At 39.0% G+C, this 15,842-nt stretch overlaps 7 protein-coding genes across 7 annotated transcripts; 5 read left to right on the top strand and 2 right to left on the bottom strand.

The window, feature by feature from the left end:
* Positions 1-150: 150 nt before the first annotated feature.
* Positions 151-870, top strand: PUMCH_001505 (uncharacterized protein; the record flags this gene model as incomplete). Its single annotated transcript, XM_063020551.1, has 1 exon — positions 151-870. One exon carries the CDS (start codon positions 151-153, stop codon positions 868-870), a length of 720 nt encoding a protein of 239 aa, XP_062876621.1.
* Positions 871-7,266: 6,396 nt separating this feature from the next.
* PUMCH_001504 (uncharacterized protein) lies at positions 7,267-8,802 on the top strand (the record flags this gene model as incomplete). The annotated part of the gene is made up of 1 exon (XM_063020550.1): positions 7,267-8,802. The coding sequence occupies one exon, from the start codon at positions 7,267-7,269 to the stop codon at positions 8,800-8,802; it is 1,536 nt and encodes a 511-aa protein (XP_062876620.1).
* A 415-nt stretch (positions 8,803-9,217) lies between these two features.
* PUMCH_001503 (uncharacterized protein) lies at positions 9,218-9,802 on the top strand (the record flags this gene model as incomplete). The annotated part of the gene is made up of 1 exon (XM_063020549.1): positions 9,218-9,802. One exon carries the CDS (start codon positions 9,218-9,220, stop codon positions 9,800-9,802), a length of 585 nt encoding a protein of 194 aa, XP_062876619.1.
* Positions 9,803-10,478: 676 nt separating this feature from the next.
* On the top strand, positions 10,479-11,891 carry PUMCH_001502 (uncharacterized protein; the record flags this gene model as incomplete). The annotated part of the gene is made up of 1 exon (XM_063020548.1): positions 10,479-11,891. The coding sequence occupies one exon, from the start codon at positions 10,479-10,481 to the stop codon at positions 11,889-11,891; it is 1,413 nt and encodes a 470-aa protein (XP_062876618.1).
* A 159-nt stretch (positions 11,892-12,050) lies between these two features.
* Positions 12,051-12,386, bottom strand: PUMCH_001501 (uncharacterized protein; the record flags this gene model as incomplete). Its single annotated transcript, XM_063020547.1, has 1 exon — positions 12,051-12,386. The coding sequence occupies one exon, from the start codon at positions 12,384-12,386 to the stop codon at positions 12,051-12,053; it is 336 nt and encodes a 111-aa protein (XP_062876617.1).
* A 750-nt stretch (positions 12,387-13,136) lies between these two features.
* On the top strand, positions 13,137-14,552 carry PUMCH_001500 (uncharacterized protein; the record flags this gene model as incomplete). The annotated part of the gene is made up of 1 exon (XM_063020546.1): positions 13,137-14,552. The coding sequence occupies one exon, from the start codon at positions 13,137-13,139 to the stop codon at positions 14,550-14,552; it is 1,416 nt and encodes a 471-aa protein (XP_062876616.1).
* An 86-nt stretch (positions 14,553-14,638) lies between these two features.
* On the bottom strand, positions 14,639-15,466 carry PUMCH_001499 (uncharacterized protein; the record flags this gene model as incomplete). The annotated part of the gene is made up of 1 exon (XM_063020545.1): positions 14,639-15,466. The coding sequence occupies one exon, from the start codon at positions 15,464-15,466 to the stop codon at positions 14,639-14,641; it is 828 nt and encodes a 275-aa protein (XP_062876615.1).
* Positions 15,467-15,842: the final 376 nt, after the last annotated feature.

The raw sequence follows: 15,842 nt of genomic DNA, 5'->3' as shown, positions 1-15,842 counted from the left end.
CAAACTCTTCAACAAGTATACATCCAATGCTACTCGTTTATTATCTGAAGTGTTTACCTCCTGCATAAAGCCTTATCAACAAAGATTTAAAGGCAAAGTGATGAATTTCAAGCAAAAGGAACCCTAATACAATGCCAGTATAGTTTTTCTATGGTGCTGCCTAGTTCTGATATTTGGTCTGGAAGCACTTCTGAAGTCATCAGTGCTGGAAGGGCGAGATTGCGTGCAAATTTATCCCAACCCTTCCAGTTTACAGGCAACCCTTCCGAGAATACACTTTCAACATCCGAATTGAAACCTCAGCATCTGTTTGGCTTCATCGGGAAACAGAACTCGCTCGTTCTAGAGAATCTTACAGATCAGGCTTACATCGAAACACATGTTCGGGAAGATCAAGTGTCAATAAAGTCAATTAAAGGTTGCGTCATTTATCTTGGCTGTTCTTTCTCTTCAAGCTCAATTCCGTGTCAAATTGAAAATGTACATTCATCAATTATCCTAGTCAAGGGAAGTATGACAGGTTCTTTAAGTTGCATAAAAAACCTGGTAATCATCGCAGATTGTCATCAATTGCGGTTGAATAATGTGACGCACTGTAGTGTTCTAGGTCGAGTCGTTGGCAAAGAAATCATTCTAGAAAAATGTGCCGAAATCAAGTTCGGGTCTTGGACCGAAGGGAAGATCTTGAGGCCTGGATATTCAGTCAATGATATTGACCGACCCGGATCGTACGCAAAAGACTCCTTTAATTATTTCGAAGATAATAGTTTATCCATCGAGGAGCTCATCGTAGATTCTTTCTCCTCACCCAGCATTTTCGCCTTGTGGAGGGACACAACTGATACGATCAGAACCGATCTATCCTTGTGATACCTCGATTAGCAGTGATAGAATTCTAAGTTCCTGTTTGAGGTATTGCCTCATCATGAGGATTGAGTCTTTTGTCACACGGAAATAATCATTTAAGGTTGATGAGTGCTGGAATCATTTTTATTGAATAACAACTTTTGAGAGAGATTTCCAGGTCTCTAAAGGACTGTTTCTTCCATAGCCACCCAACATGTCTAGTTATACCGAGAATTGTAGTTTGTCGTTACATAACTAAGCTTGCAAACCAAGTACGGGATATATTATCTGGTAAAACGCAATGCATTCAATTGTCTTATCCTTTCGGCCTGCTTCAAAGTTTGAAGAGTTTTCGATATGATTCAGCTTTTTACACAGTTTATCGTTTTTTGTCTGACATACATGATTTAGACATGATTCTAGAAACAGATACCACCTCGTGATCTTAGCGAAAAGTCCAATCAAAAACATTTCACAATCCTAGAGAATTTGGGTCAAACAATTCTGTTTCATGAACAGTTGCCGCGCTTATCCCTTGGTACGCATTTTTAATGGTATTTTGATCTGCCAGATTGGAACAAGGCACAAATGAAGGGAGTAAGAAGTCTTGCGCTTTGCCAAAAATTCACAATAAATTCAATCCTAGGCTGAATAACCAGCGTTTTTGTTCATTTCGAAGTCGTAAAATGATGAATTCTCTACGTTCAAGGTATTGACGAATTCTTAAGCTCTGCAGAACAATGAACACTTATCGAACCGCAAAAATAGAAGTGAGAGTATAAGTACGGCTCTGAGCTTACATTCTTCACATCAAAAACTTGGCTTAGTATTATGTAGTATATGGAGATTTGCTAGCTTTTGTATGGACACTGAGGTTGAAGAATGTGATTAAAGAATGGTGATGAAAGAGGAACAGTCGTGGTGTTAATTATGAGCAATGTTCGTTGGTACACTCTTGATTCTTTCATCAGTCTTGTTTTTGTTTTTTAATGATTCAAGAATAAACGATAATAACTGAATCTGTTTCTAATTTCGTAAAGTATGAAGCAACTGAAATTCAAGCCAGATAGAGTCTTAGAATTTTGGGAAGCGGAGGATGATCCAGTTTTTGACCTGGAATTTTTTAATTTAGCTTGTTCGCTATAAAGATATGAATTTTGACTCATAGAAACTGGTCTTTGAGATATCGGTGATGGAATTATGAGAGATTTTAGCAAAGAAATTCTCAATTGCACAATCGAATGAATGGTTTCACATCTTGATCGATATCAAATTAATAATTGTCTCTTTTAACAAGTTCTATAAGAGATTGTTTTGAACCCAAACAGATCAAGGAATACCAACAACTATTTAATTGTCTACTATTTCCATCCCGCGTCTACTATAGAATGACCAAGAAATTTAAGCAAATTTATACGCACATGTTTTCGAAAAATATCACAAGATCAATACTGCCCTATTACGAATTGTACGATCACAACCAGAACTGATTTTTTGTGGCTAACAAATAGCTTGCAAGTCTGAAATTTCGTAAAAAGAAAAAAACAAGTTTTGAGGGATAACAGTAAGCCTTAAGATCATCAATTAATCTTGCTACGTATTGATAAACAATCTCTTTTAAACATTTAATTGGGTGACCAATTACAAAATATTATATAAACTAAAATTATTTGACGATCTTCCAAAAAAGCATTTGTACACAGCGATTTTCTTAAGATGAAAAAATCTTTAATGCGAGCCCAATCACTATATGTCCTCTCGAACTAATCAGTGAGTGAACTAATCATGAAAAATATCAAAGCGCAGAAGTTCAATATCTATTAAATGCAAAAAAGGCAACAAGTGCACTAATCAATTGATAAGTTTCAAAAGAGCTCCAAATTTTTTTACTGCTAATTCTATTGTATCTCTGCAAATGTAACTTAGTTACATGAATTTTAATACGTATAAAATTGTCCAAAACATTTGAAAACGTATTCTGTCTGACGCTCGTATTTAGATTATGAAACTTATCAACTGAGAATATTGTTTGACATGTAGTCGGCGGATAATACTGTTAATTCTAGGTTGTCTTAACCCATGAGAGTGCAACGAAATACAAAAAATGGCTCCTCAATTTTCATGGCGCTTGTTTAATATCAGGATTTTACTTTAAACCAATATTAAAACGTACCGATTTTAGATTTATATGAAATTATCACTTTCATGAATTCAAAATCTTTATATTTGCAACATGCCATTTTAAAACTCTTGCAAGTAGCCACATAGGATTGTAGCTTCGAAATATTTAGAATCAGTCGTATTAATCTAAAAGTCGACTCTATAAATATCAATATCTTTACCTAGATCAGTGAAAAATTTAATTGTTTCATAAAGGACGCCCTGTATAATTAAACAAGTGGGAAGAAAGTCCATTTGTAAAATACATTCAGACAAACATTTCTAGCTTCTACAAACCTGCTTACAAAGGATATGGCGTACATCTTAAAGATATGAAACGAGCCCGTTATCTTGATGAACGATGCTGAAAGCTCAGTAACGAAAAAACTAACGAACAATCCTACAGCATGACTTACTGAACAGTCGTGGTGATATTTTATTTAGGCCGGTACGTCGAATAATAGCACATATTGTATGGTTTTGGGGAGAAGCATGCGGATGTAATTAAAAGTTGAGAGAATGTTAACGATAATAAACATGGTGTCAAAGACATGAGTTTTGTGTCTCAGTTTTAATTTGATAAATACTAACAACATAAACTAAGGTATCATTTAATTGGCCCATTTGAAAATCAATTTGTTTTTGAATACTTAAAAAGAAAAGATTTCTTCCCAGAAAAGTGTTCAAAAACATGGTTTCTCTCAAAATACTTTTCAAAATCTAGATCTTCTGAAGTAAAACAATCATTGCACATTGCCGAACGATATTCTCAAATGTACTGGATGATAGATACAATTCACTTTATTACTATTTAGTAGTATCAACTCAATACTCTTAACAAAAGCTATAATCGTAATCAATAAAGTTCATATCGGACATCATAACCAGGCGAACTTGAAGATGTTAGGAGTATAATTATCAATTATAAATAATGTTATACCTACTCACTGAAATCAAACATTCGATAACAAATATCTGATTTCCAATTTTATTTAATAATTCATGTACTCAATTTTAGTTGGTAAACAAATAAAGTGAACTAGTATACTTCAGAACTTCATTATCAATTGTTTATTTCGAGTTTTAATTATGAAGTATATTTATTCATTCACAGAACAGAATATCAGTATTGTTCTTCATCATAAAGATCCTTGTTGAATCTTTAATATTTGATATGGTGATCAAAAGGATAATTCTGTTGTGTATTTACAATACCATTCGTTTATGACTTGATCATTGGAAACATGTACTACTCGACAAGCATTGTTTGTGGGCTTCGAATGCTTGTGAATTGTGTATGTCATTCAATGTGTAAATAACGAAAAAAATTGTTTAGAACAATAAGTAGTTCTTTGGAGCTAGTTTAGAAATCTGAATATGGTTGGCCGTTAAATTGAGTGGGGAAACAAAAATGCATTCTCATCAATTAGTATGGCCTATCAGTCTATTAAAATTCTTGTTCTACGACAAAGTGATTTAAAATGATCAAAGTTCTATTTAATAGAATAGAGTTCTTCATTTTTCATTTCTATGCTTTAATTGGATCAATACAGGAGAAGTTAGTTTCAAGAGATTTAATATTCAGAATTTAATTATTTACCAATCATGTTCATTCAGAAAAATACATTCATATGTTTTCAAGAGGTATTCAATCACATATGTTATAGTATTATCTGCTATATTTTTGTGGTATTTTGCTTTGTTGTATTCCAGTTCATTTAAGCATCTGATATGACATACCCGTAATACGTTCTTTAAACCCAGTAGTCTAGCGATTTGGATATTAATCAGGTAAAATAGTGGATCCTCAAACACTATAAGCATGTAAACGTCATAATGATACATTGTTGTGCATAGGTACTCAATCAGATCAGATTGAGCATTTTTTGTATTCATATTTTTGATTGAGATAGAAATTTTTTACAATCTGTATGCTCCTTATAGATACAATTTGTAAAGACTTCCAGGAAATGTTTTTTTTTTGTAGCTCGGTTCATTGATAGAAACAGTATTTGAGGAGGGAAATTGATTTTTTGGGCAATATTGGACAGTATAAATACATTGTTTTTATCATGAACATCGTTCATGACGGTGACTATTACATCATGTACTGACAAATCTTTTGATAAACTAAATATATGAACATAATGAAGGTTTCACTGGATGAAGGAACACATCATGACGTTGCGAAAGTTAACAGTTTGTTCCTCCAAATACTTTATTAAGGAAGGACTTCGTGCTTCGCTGTTTCACGTACTTCTATTAATTTAATTAAATCTAAGTAAAACGAGTGAATGGAAGCAACATTCGTTCTCTGCGAAATGATGCTGTCAATTTTTTTGCCGTGTTTCAATTTTTTATGTGTTAAAATTTTAGGAATTCTCCTATCTTATGTGAATCAAATGATGAGCAGTCATAGACTGGATGATTTTCCTTATTCCGTTAGCCCTAAGGAACTAATTTGAATCCGATAAATATTGGTTTGGGCAGATCATTCAACTAAAAAAAATATTAAAAATTTTAGTCCTATTCTACTTAGATGAAGTTATGTTAAATTTGCAGGCCCAATATTGCAGAATTTATGTGAGCCTCTTTATGATTTCGTATGATCCATCTTTATCTGCAAGATAAATTGAGGCTTCGAATCAATTTGAGAGAACCATACTTTTTTTTCTAAATTTGATATAGGTACTATGTGATCTCTCCAGGACCAGGTCTTCTTTTTCAAAGGAATTCGACAAAATTGGGTTTAGGTATCATTGCATGTTAAAAAGCATTTGAGTTAATAGAGGATTGAATTAGTTGTCACAAAATTCTTGCTGGAAATTTTGAGTGACCATGCAATCACTAAGGTTCAATCTGAAGCTAGGATCTCTTTTCGCTTTGAGGTAATTGATATATAAATAGTTTGATCAAGGTAAAATAATGTCAAGAGAATCGAGCACTGACGAATGACCACTCACTTTGAGATCACAAGTGAAGCTATAGAGTTCATTGTGATGGAAAATACTACTTTGTCTTTGTTCCGAGTGGCAGATTCGGGAGTAGCATCATAAGGCCATGGAAGGTGGTTATCAATTAAACGAACGGAATAGCGACATTGTGAATTAGAGACATTACGACATTTTCATGAGATTGATTCTGCTGGCCTCGTTCATTAATGATATCTTTTTTGTGCTCTCGCTCTATGCTAAATCCACTCTTAGCACTTTTGACAAAGATACGACAGGCGCATGTATCTGAAAGGTCAGCATGACCTGACCTGTCGGTGTATTACTTTGAAACAAATCTGCTATCATAGAAGTTCAATTCCACGTTTCTTGTATGCGATGTGGAGAGCACTTCCTCTTTTTTCTCTTTTGCTGTGAGGAAATCGCCAGGAGTGTCAAGATCCCAAGCTCCGCTGAAATGGAGAATTGATGAAAGAAGTTTGATCCAAACGCTATATTATCTTACTGTGAACTATGATCGATAAATGGACGATTGTCAAATATTATGTGAAGATCCTTTACGATGGTAAAGATGAAAGTCAATTTCGAATGACAGTATCGACGGACATATCAATGATATGCTTCTACAAAGTAATACTTATTGTTAAATCAATTTGTCAAATTTCACATTTCCGTGCTGTGGCCGTAAATACTTTTTTTCGCTTTTTCCATTTTCAAGTACCACTACATCAAATCTGACGTAAACTACAATTTTTAAATGAAAATCCCCTTCAAGTCTTAAATATGAATATACTCAAAAAAAGACAAAGGATTTCCGCCGTATTCCCTATAGTAAAAAAGTCATAAACCATAATCGAAATGAATCAAAGAGACCGGACAGCTTGTGCCTCAGTTTTTGGGCCACATCTCAAGGTGGCAGAGTCTCCTAAGGATGACACCATGGACAAATTTTTGAAAAGAGAGACTTAAAACTACACATGAAATTAAGTATGAAAAATATTGGTCAACCATGATCGGATATCTGCAAACGAACCTACGCTCCTACTCCATGTTTTCATGTTGATTGTTTCAAAATGAGTTCCACGACAGAAATGAGCAAAGCAAACAACAACTAACGACAATTAATGGATAGCACTCGAATAACGGATCCATGAAGACTCTTTCTCGCAGACGAGTAATACTTGAATAATGACAATCGTTTTGTAATCTTTTCGCACCTGCACATGATTGCTTCAAACTGGCCCCTGAAATCGCACATACCTTAGACCATATCAGTACCCCACAATTCGGAAAAGATAAGGAAATAAATATGAATATCATTGACTTGGGAGAGGATATCCTATGCGAAGTATGTACATACCTTTCGTTGCCCGACATCATGGCATTTTCACTCACTTGTGCCACCATACACGATTGGGTTTGCTCGAATGATGTATTCCACAAGTTATTTTTGAGGCGATTTGGTCATATAACGCCACTCGACCCGAAAAAATACAAATGGAGCGAGTTACTCAAGATAAGAAGCTCTAAAGATTTGCAATTTTATACTTGGGGAAGTGGAACACTCGGCCGCTTGGGTTATTCTCCTAGAGATGTTTCCAACGATAGAAGAGCCAGGCACTCGTTCGGCATCCACACACCAACGATTGTATCCAACTTCAAGGATATCATTATAGAAAGCATCCTGAGTGGCGGTTTTAGCTTTCAATTGCTCATTGACGGAGCCATTTACTCCACAGGGATGGGATACAATGATGGAAGCGGTAGAATGGCACGGCCGGGTCCACAAGAACCTGATTACGCTCCTCACCTCGATTTTCTGACAGAGCAAATCGGTGTTCATGTAGGTGTTGGCCTAAGACACCCGATTATGCTTGTTCCGCAACTGACTACCAGAGAAAACGAAGATAATTGGAATGAACGAATCAAGAAAAGCTCATTTCTAACTCTCTTGAGGATCCCGTCTGCTAAAAGTAGCTCTCAAAGAAAAATACGAAGGATTAGCAGTGGACGTATGCACATACTCGCCCTTGACAATCATGGCGTGCTTTATTCCTGGGACAGTGGAAATCACGATCCGGAATTAGCAGTACAAATAATTCTTCCCGATATTGACGGATCAATTCAAGATATATCAGCTGGTTGGGACATGTCTGCCTGTAATGTTCGTGGCACAGGCTTACTATACTGGCACTCGAGAGAGCCTGTTTCCAAAGAAAAATGCGAGGATAAAAGCTTTGAGAGCGCCGCATTTTATTCAATAGTCCCACAACTGCAACTGGCCATTAATTTCACTTGTTTGAGTGATACGATCGTCTACATAGCTCTGGATGGACTCCTCTATGCTTATGATGCTCCAGAGACACATGATCCACAGAGTATTCCCAAACCTGTTTCTCTATTTAACAGATGGCTTATGGAACACACAAAAAACTTAACTGAGCCACTGTTTACAAAAATAAGTGGGTCTTTCAAATCTTTTAGTGTCTTCACCTCCAACGGGCTGGTCCTCTTAGGAAATATAGATGGTGATTGCGAAAACTGGATTCCAGAACTTCTTCCAGAAATACAAAACACCGGAGTAATTGACATTGTCAATGGCGACTACCACAAATTGGCTTTGACGGACGATGGTGAATTGTGGAGTTGGGGAATTGAACTGCAAAGAAACGGATGTTTGGGCTTGGGAGATCTTAGTTCCAGCACTGATGACACAATTATCAATGAGGGGCTCAATGCTCGTGTAACAGTTCCTAAGAAAGTTCCAAAACCATCGAAGGGTAGATGGCTAGCAGTGACAGCTGGTGGTTGGCATTCGGGTGGATTATTTATAGCCGGAATATAGGAGAAATTGCAAATTATTTCAATAAAGTAACATTCTGTAAAACGACATGCTTCTATATCTGAAGAATCTAATCGAATGTGGTCGCGATAGAAGCTTGATCCAAGGGACTGAGATACATCCCGCAAAAGATGCTCCCGGTCAAATCGACTCTTTCGAAAAAAAAAAAAGTCCTGTCAGAAGTTTTAGAAACTAAAAAGATCACAGCTTACGTTTCAGTTAGGAATTCTCAATCTGTCCTTTTCTTAGTCACGTGACTACAATCTAAAGTCACTCCTGACCCACACATTGCCGCATTCACCTTGTACCATAACACAAGTAGACTTTTCCTGAGATACACCGGTCTCATATAGCATTCGATACTTTGAATCTTTCACACCTCACAAGTATCTCTCGAACTCTTTAATTTCACTGCACCATGACAATGGCAAGTCCGAAGAGGTCCCAATCTTTTACGAAAGAGGGGCTACTCACACCTACGTCGTCTCATGCGCCACCACCAAGACAGAGACGTTCATCGTCGATTCTTCAACATCTTGAACCTGATACTTTGGACACTAAAATTGACCAAGCTCTCAATCCCAACTTGAACGCTGAGTGGGTCAACTACAAGGGAGGATGGGCAATCCATCTCGTTATCATTGTCATTCTCAAGCTATTCTTCAACTTTTTCACTGGTCTTGATAACGACTGGAGTTGGACTTTGACCAATGTTACTTACAACATCGGGCTGTATATCATGTTCCACCAGGTGAAAGGAACGCCTTTCGAATTCAATTCCGGAGCATACGATAACCTTACAATGTGGGAACAAATTGACAATGGAGACCAATACACCCCAACGAAAAAGTTTTTGATGATAGTGCCTATTGGCTTGTTCTTGGTCAGCACACATTATACAAAATACAATTTGCCTCTGTTCACTCTCAGTGGATTGAGTTGTTTGTGTGTCGTTCTTCCAAAGTTAGCAGTTGCTCACAGATTACGTTTCACGTTTTGCTAAAGGACTGAGTCCCGTTTTTTTTTTCAAGTTTAGTCCAGCGCTCGTTCATTACCTTGATGCGACTATTCGTTTGGTCAGATGTGTCAAAGATGACAGGTGAGTCTCCCTAACGAGTTCATGTATAACCAGAAACTATATTCCTGTCCTTCTTAGTGCGCATATTTATATAGCTGTGTAAATCGTTGATAGGACTCTTCTTCTGCTCAGACTCTCCTAGAGGTGAGTAAGACGAGTTTTGTTTGAATAAATAAAAAGATCAAAATGCTTTAGGGTGCTAAAACCACCATAACAGAGTCGTTAATTTTCCCAAAACTATCTATATTCTACGACACATTTTGCCGTATCTGCTCTTCGGACCTTCCTATCGGAATCCAGCGTTTGCATCACACAGGTCTTGCAGCCCCTCATGTCAAATCTTAGACATATATTTCACAAATTGTACATCTCTCAGACTACGACAGCACCTGAAAATCCAACAATGAAAAAAATGATTCAAAAATGTTTGCCATGATTTCTCAAATTCTAAATTGATCAAGCCAGCGGGATTACTGGCACGTCATCTTCATTTTTCTCCTATTAATCAGAGTCATCTCACGTGCGCTTGGGTAGTACATATATAAGCTACCCCCAGGTCATTAAGTGTTCTTTTCCATTGAAACTCACATTTCGATTAAAAATGGCTTACGCTTTACCTGAGGCACACAAACAATTGGTTGAAGGCCGTTTGGCTGACACTGACCCAGAGGTCGATGCTATCATCACTGCTGAGGTCGACAGACAAAAGCACTCCATTGTGTTGATTGCCAGTGAGAACTTCACCACCAAGGCCGTCTTCGACGCTTTGGGAACCCCCATGTGTAACAAGTACTCCGAGGGTTACCCAGGCGCCAGATACTACGGTGGTAACGAGCAAATCGACAAGATGGAGATTTTGTGTCAAGAGAGAGCCTTGAAGGCTTTTAACGTCACTGCCGACAAGTGGGGTGTTAACGTCCAAACCTTGTCTGGTTCTCCAGCTAACTTGCAAGTTTACCAAGCCATCATGAAGCCTCACGAGAGATTGATGGGTTTGGACTTGCCTCACGGTGGTCACTTGTCTCACGGTTACCAAACCGACTCCAGAAAGATCTCTGCTGTCTCTACTTACTTCGAGACCATGCCATACAGAGTTGACTTGGAGACTGGTATCATTGACTACGACATGTTGGAGAAGACCGCTATCTTGTACCGTCCAAAGGTCCTTGTTGCTGGTACCTCTGCTTACTGTCGTTTGATCGACTACAAGAGAATGCGTGAAATCGCCGACAAGGTTGGTGCCTACTTGGTCGTTGACATGGCTCACATTTCTGGTTTGGTTGCCGCTGGTGTCATCCCATCCCCATTCGAGTACGCTGACATTGTCACCACCACCACTCACAAGTCTTTGAGAGGTCCAAGAGGTGCCATGATCTTCTTCAGAAGAGGTGTCAGATCCATCAACCCAAAGACCGGTCAAGAGGTCAAGTACGACTTGGAGAACCCAATCAACTTCTCCGTTTTCCCAGGTCACCAGGGTGGTCCACACAACCACACCATCGCTGCCTTGGCCACCGCTTTGAAGCAAGCTGCTACTCCTGAGTTCAAGCAATACCAAGAGCAAGTTTTGAAGAACGCTAAGGTCTTGGAGGAAGAGTTCAACAAGAAGGGTTACAACTTGGTTTCCAACGGTACTGACTCCCACATGGTCTTGGTTTCTTTGAGAGACAAGCAAATTGATGGTGCCAGAGTTGAGACCATCTGTGAGAGAATCAACATTGCTCTTAACAAGAACTCCATCCCAGGTGACAAGTCCGCTTTGGTTCCAGGTGGTGTTAGAATTGGTGCTCCAGCCATGACCACCAGAGGTTTGGGTGAGGCTGACTTCAGAAAGATCGTTGAGTACATTGACTTTGCTGTCAACTACGCTAAGGAGATCCAGAACAACTTGCCAAAGGAGGCCAACAAGTTGAAGGACTTCAAGCAACAAGTCTTGCACGGTGAGGACGCCAAGTTGGACGCTGTCAAGGCTGAGATTTCCCAATGGGCTGGTGAGTTCCCATTGTCTGTCTAATCGGACGAATCATGTCTTGTCTGATTTAAATACTACATTAACGATAAAATATAATTCCTGTACAACCTCAGTGTAAGCACTTAACTCAATTGATGTATTCATTGTTTATTCCAGCGAGTCTATAAATGGCACGTTCATATAAACTATTGCAACTCCGATTTAAACTTGAGTAAGCTTCTGCAATTCTTCTGCTAGGACTCCATCTTTCTCCCATTGTCTGAAGTGACGGTCAGTCTTGATCGCGTCAGAGGCTCTAAAGAAAATCGTAGGCACCCAATGTTCACCTGAAATTGCAGCAAACTCGTTTTCCAAAGCTAAAGCATAGTCTTTGTCCTCGATTTTGTCCAATTCTACAATGTGTGCTCGGTCCTCCAAACCGAAGTCCTTCCAGATCTTCTGCATGTAGTGACAGTCAGGACACCAAGATTTCGAAACCATGAGGATTTCGTATTCTTGGCGTAATTTTGCAGCATCAGTATGGGCAATATTCAGCATTGGTTCGTTGAAGTAAGGAGAAAAATGAGTGGATGTGGGGCCGGAGCCGTACCACCAGAGGACAGCCACACCTAGCTTTTTTTCAAAAACCACTTCCTTACATACATTATCAATTCATCATTTCATCAAATATGATAACTCTTATCGCCGCACTAAAAAGCTTCAAAATAAACTATTAGCGGGAACCATCCGATAAACTGGTTATGGTCTCCGGGTAGAGTAATGCATACTACAACTTTAAATTAGAGAAACATTTAAGCATCGGGCCGAAGCCGGTCCAAGCTCCCGAGTTTTCGTAGTGCATCATACGCATTGAGTCATAAGTTGATGAATTTCGAATTTAATTAACCGATTGAGGTTCTGGAAAGTGAACCGATCACACAACTGGGCTGCGAAAGTGCTTAACAGATTGCATGCATGAAATCTCCAGACACCACTAGAGGGGATGCGGTGCTGTGGTGCCAGCAGATAACGGGGTCACGTGACCTCCCCTGATCCTGTAGAGATTGTTTAATGGACGGAATAGTTTGAGCATAAATGGATCTATTGGTCTGGGGGACTCATAAATCTAGTGACGAAGAGATTTTCAGCTCAAACAATCAAATTGCGCCACCTGTGGAAGACAGATTTGAAGGCATACCTTTGCTATCCCCACTGGGCATTGTGCAGGCTGGCATATATAGTGTTGCGAGCGCTAGTCTGAGTGCTCAGAATTAGAACATTTAGTTTTTTTAAGAACCAATTCGTAATATGAATAGCGAACTCACCAGTGCGCTAGAAGAAATTGCCAATGCTTTTGCAGTCGACAAGGCATTCCTTGCTAAGGCCACAAACCATTTCTTGGTGTCTATGGATGTAGGTTTGGCTAACGAAGTGTCTACCAGAGGGTACATGCCTATGATTCCGACGTATGTCACTTCGATTCCAACAGGCAAGGAGCACGGATTATATTTGGCTGCGGATCTCGGAGGCACCAATTTCCGTGTGTGTTCGATCAATCTTCGTGGCGACAATACCTTCGATTTGAAGCAGTCTAAGTTCCCCGTCCCTGTCGAGTTGATGAAAGGAAACACCTCCGATGCTTTGTTTTCGTTTGTTGCTAGCAAAATCGAAATCTTTTTGAATGACCATCATGACGATTTGGACGAGTCTGTGACTTTGAAAATGGGTCTTACGTTTTCGTTCCCTGTTGAGCAGACAGCCATTGACAGAGGAAAATTAATTCGTTGGACCAAGGGGTTCGACTTGCCTGATTGCGTCGGTCGCGATGTCGTGGATATCTTCCAGAGACATTTAGATGCTTTGAAGCTTCCTGTTGCTGTCATTGCTTTGGCCAATGACACAGTGGGAACATTATTGTCTCGTTCGTACTCCAATGACAGCTCCAAAACAAACTCGAATACTGTCATCGGCGCAATTTTTGGTACTGGTACCAATGGCGCATACTTGGAAACAATCGAGAATATCCCCAAAATTGAACATAAGTTCTTGCCCAAGAATACCACTGGAATGGTAATCAACACTGAATGGGGCTCTTTCGATAACACATTGGAGGTGTTGCATGCAACGAAATGGGACGCTGCAGTCGATAAGGAAACATCCAACAAAGGGTACCATTTGTTCGAAAAGAGAATTAGTGGTATGTTCCTTGGTGAATTGTTGCGCGTCATTTTGATGGACTTCTTCAATCGTGGCTTGGTTTTCCAAGACTTGTACAAGTCTCGTGACAATACTTTACCCCACAGATTGACAGAGCCATTCTTGTTATCTTCTAAGATCTTATCGTACTTGGAAATCGACGACTCGACCGAATTGAAGATGTCTGAATTGTTGATGGAAAACGAATTGAGATTGCCCACAACCTACGAAGAGAGACAAGCAATTCAAAGACTCACAAGAATCATTTCGTCGAGAGCAGCTTCTTTGTCTGCTATTCCAATCGCGGCCATTGTCACCCGTGTTAAGGACCAATATGCCGATGACGATAAAGACTTCGAGGTCGGATGTGATGGGTCTTTGATTGAGTTTTATCCAGGCTTCAAGCAGAAAGTATTGGATGCTTTTGAAGTCATTAACCCCTTGCAGGGAACCAACAAAAAATTGCATTTGAGAATCGCAAAGGATGGTAGTGGTGTTGGAGCAGCATTGTGTGCTTGCATGGTATAATTTGCTTTCATCATGAATAATGGTATCTATTTCAAAATAAAAAAACGTGAAGTTTGTGTGAAATTAGCATTCTAGGCTATGTGTATTCAATCATCCTCGTCTACGACACCAAAATTTATGACAAGGCCATATTCTCCCTCCAAAACACCGTCCATACCGCCTTGCTTCACTGTCCAGTTAAAATTATTGAGATTTTCATCCGAGAATCGGAGGACATCTACGTCAATGGTCTTGTCGCCAAAGGTTGGAATTTTGACGTGATACTTGGAATCGCCTATACTGATGAAGCTAGTCTCGAACATCAAAAAATAGGTTTCGCCCTTCTGGAACTCAAATTTTTCGCAGTTCTTCACTTTGCAGAAATAACTTTGGCGTTTGCTTGGATCTGTGGGAATCGATTCATCTGTCAGAAAGCGTTCTTCTTTCAGGGTCAAAAATTCATCGACTCCGATTAAATCCTCGGATCCCAACTTGGTAAAGCTATTGAGAGCATACCCGTACAAGTATGGCATATCTCCGTACATGTCGGAGTTTATGGTTGGGTTCATAAACCATTTGAAAAATCTCAAACCAGTTGAGATGAGTGAGGTTGGAACGTTCTTGGTGATGGAGACCAAGCCATCATTTCCAAACAAGAGTTCTGTGCCTGGAATATTGTGCGAAGGGGTGAACTTCGCTAAGATCCGAAGATTGGGTGTTTTGGGGGCCAGGGACTCATCCAACCCATTTGTCGAGCGATTGTAGGCGCTATTCTCCTTATGAGGCTCACTGCTATCGAAATTGACTATATCGATGATAACAGAAAAGAGTCCGATTTTTGAGTCTATGTCAACAAAATTTCCTGTGTTTATAGGAATGGTCGTCTTCTCGTCTTCATGGGTGGACCCTGCCAGTATGTATAGTCTTTTAGTCATGATGAGCAGTGGGCTTTTTTGGACGATTGGAAAAGGAATATAATTGGAGAAATTGACGCAATTGATACGGTTGATGCGATTGATGCAATAAGAGAGACTGATATCTAAATGTATCTAGCTGAGCAAGCTCAACTAGTGAGTGTCAATGTGACTTGCTGCGAAAAGACTAATTAAGTGCAGTTTTTTGATCTCGCTTATCAGAAATCAAATCACAAGATGAAAATGACAAACATATGTCATGCAGATTTCAATTGAGTGTGTAATTTATTAAAAATATGCCGTCATATCCACAATGCCAGATCGTTCTATATTGGTGGTAACTAAGCTAAATCAGGAGTTTCGGAAACTCTTGGTGAGGACAAATCAAGTAGATAGT

The sequence above is a fragment of the Australozyma saopauloensis genome, chromosome 2 (genome assembly GCF_035610405.1).
Source record: "Australozyma saopauloensis chromosome 2, complete sequence".
NCBI lineage: Eukaryota > Fungi > Ascomycota > Pichiomycetes > Serinales > Metschnikowiaceae > Australozyma > Australozyma saopauloensis.
Note: the sequence above shows the minus strand (reverse complement) of the source record. Positions and strands in the feature narration are given on the sequence as shown.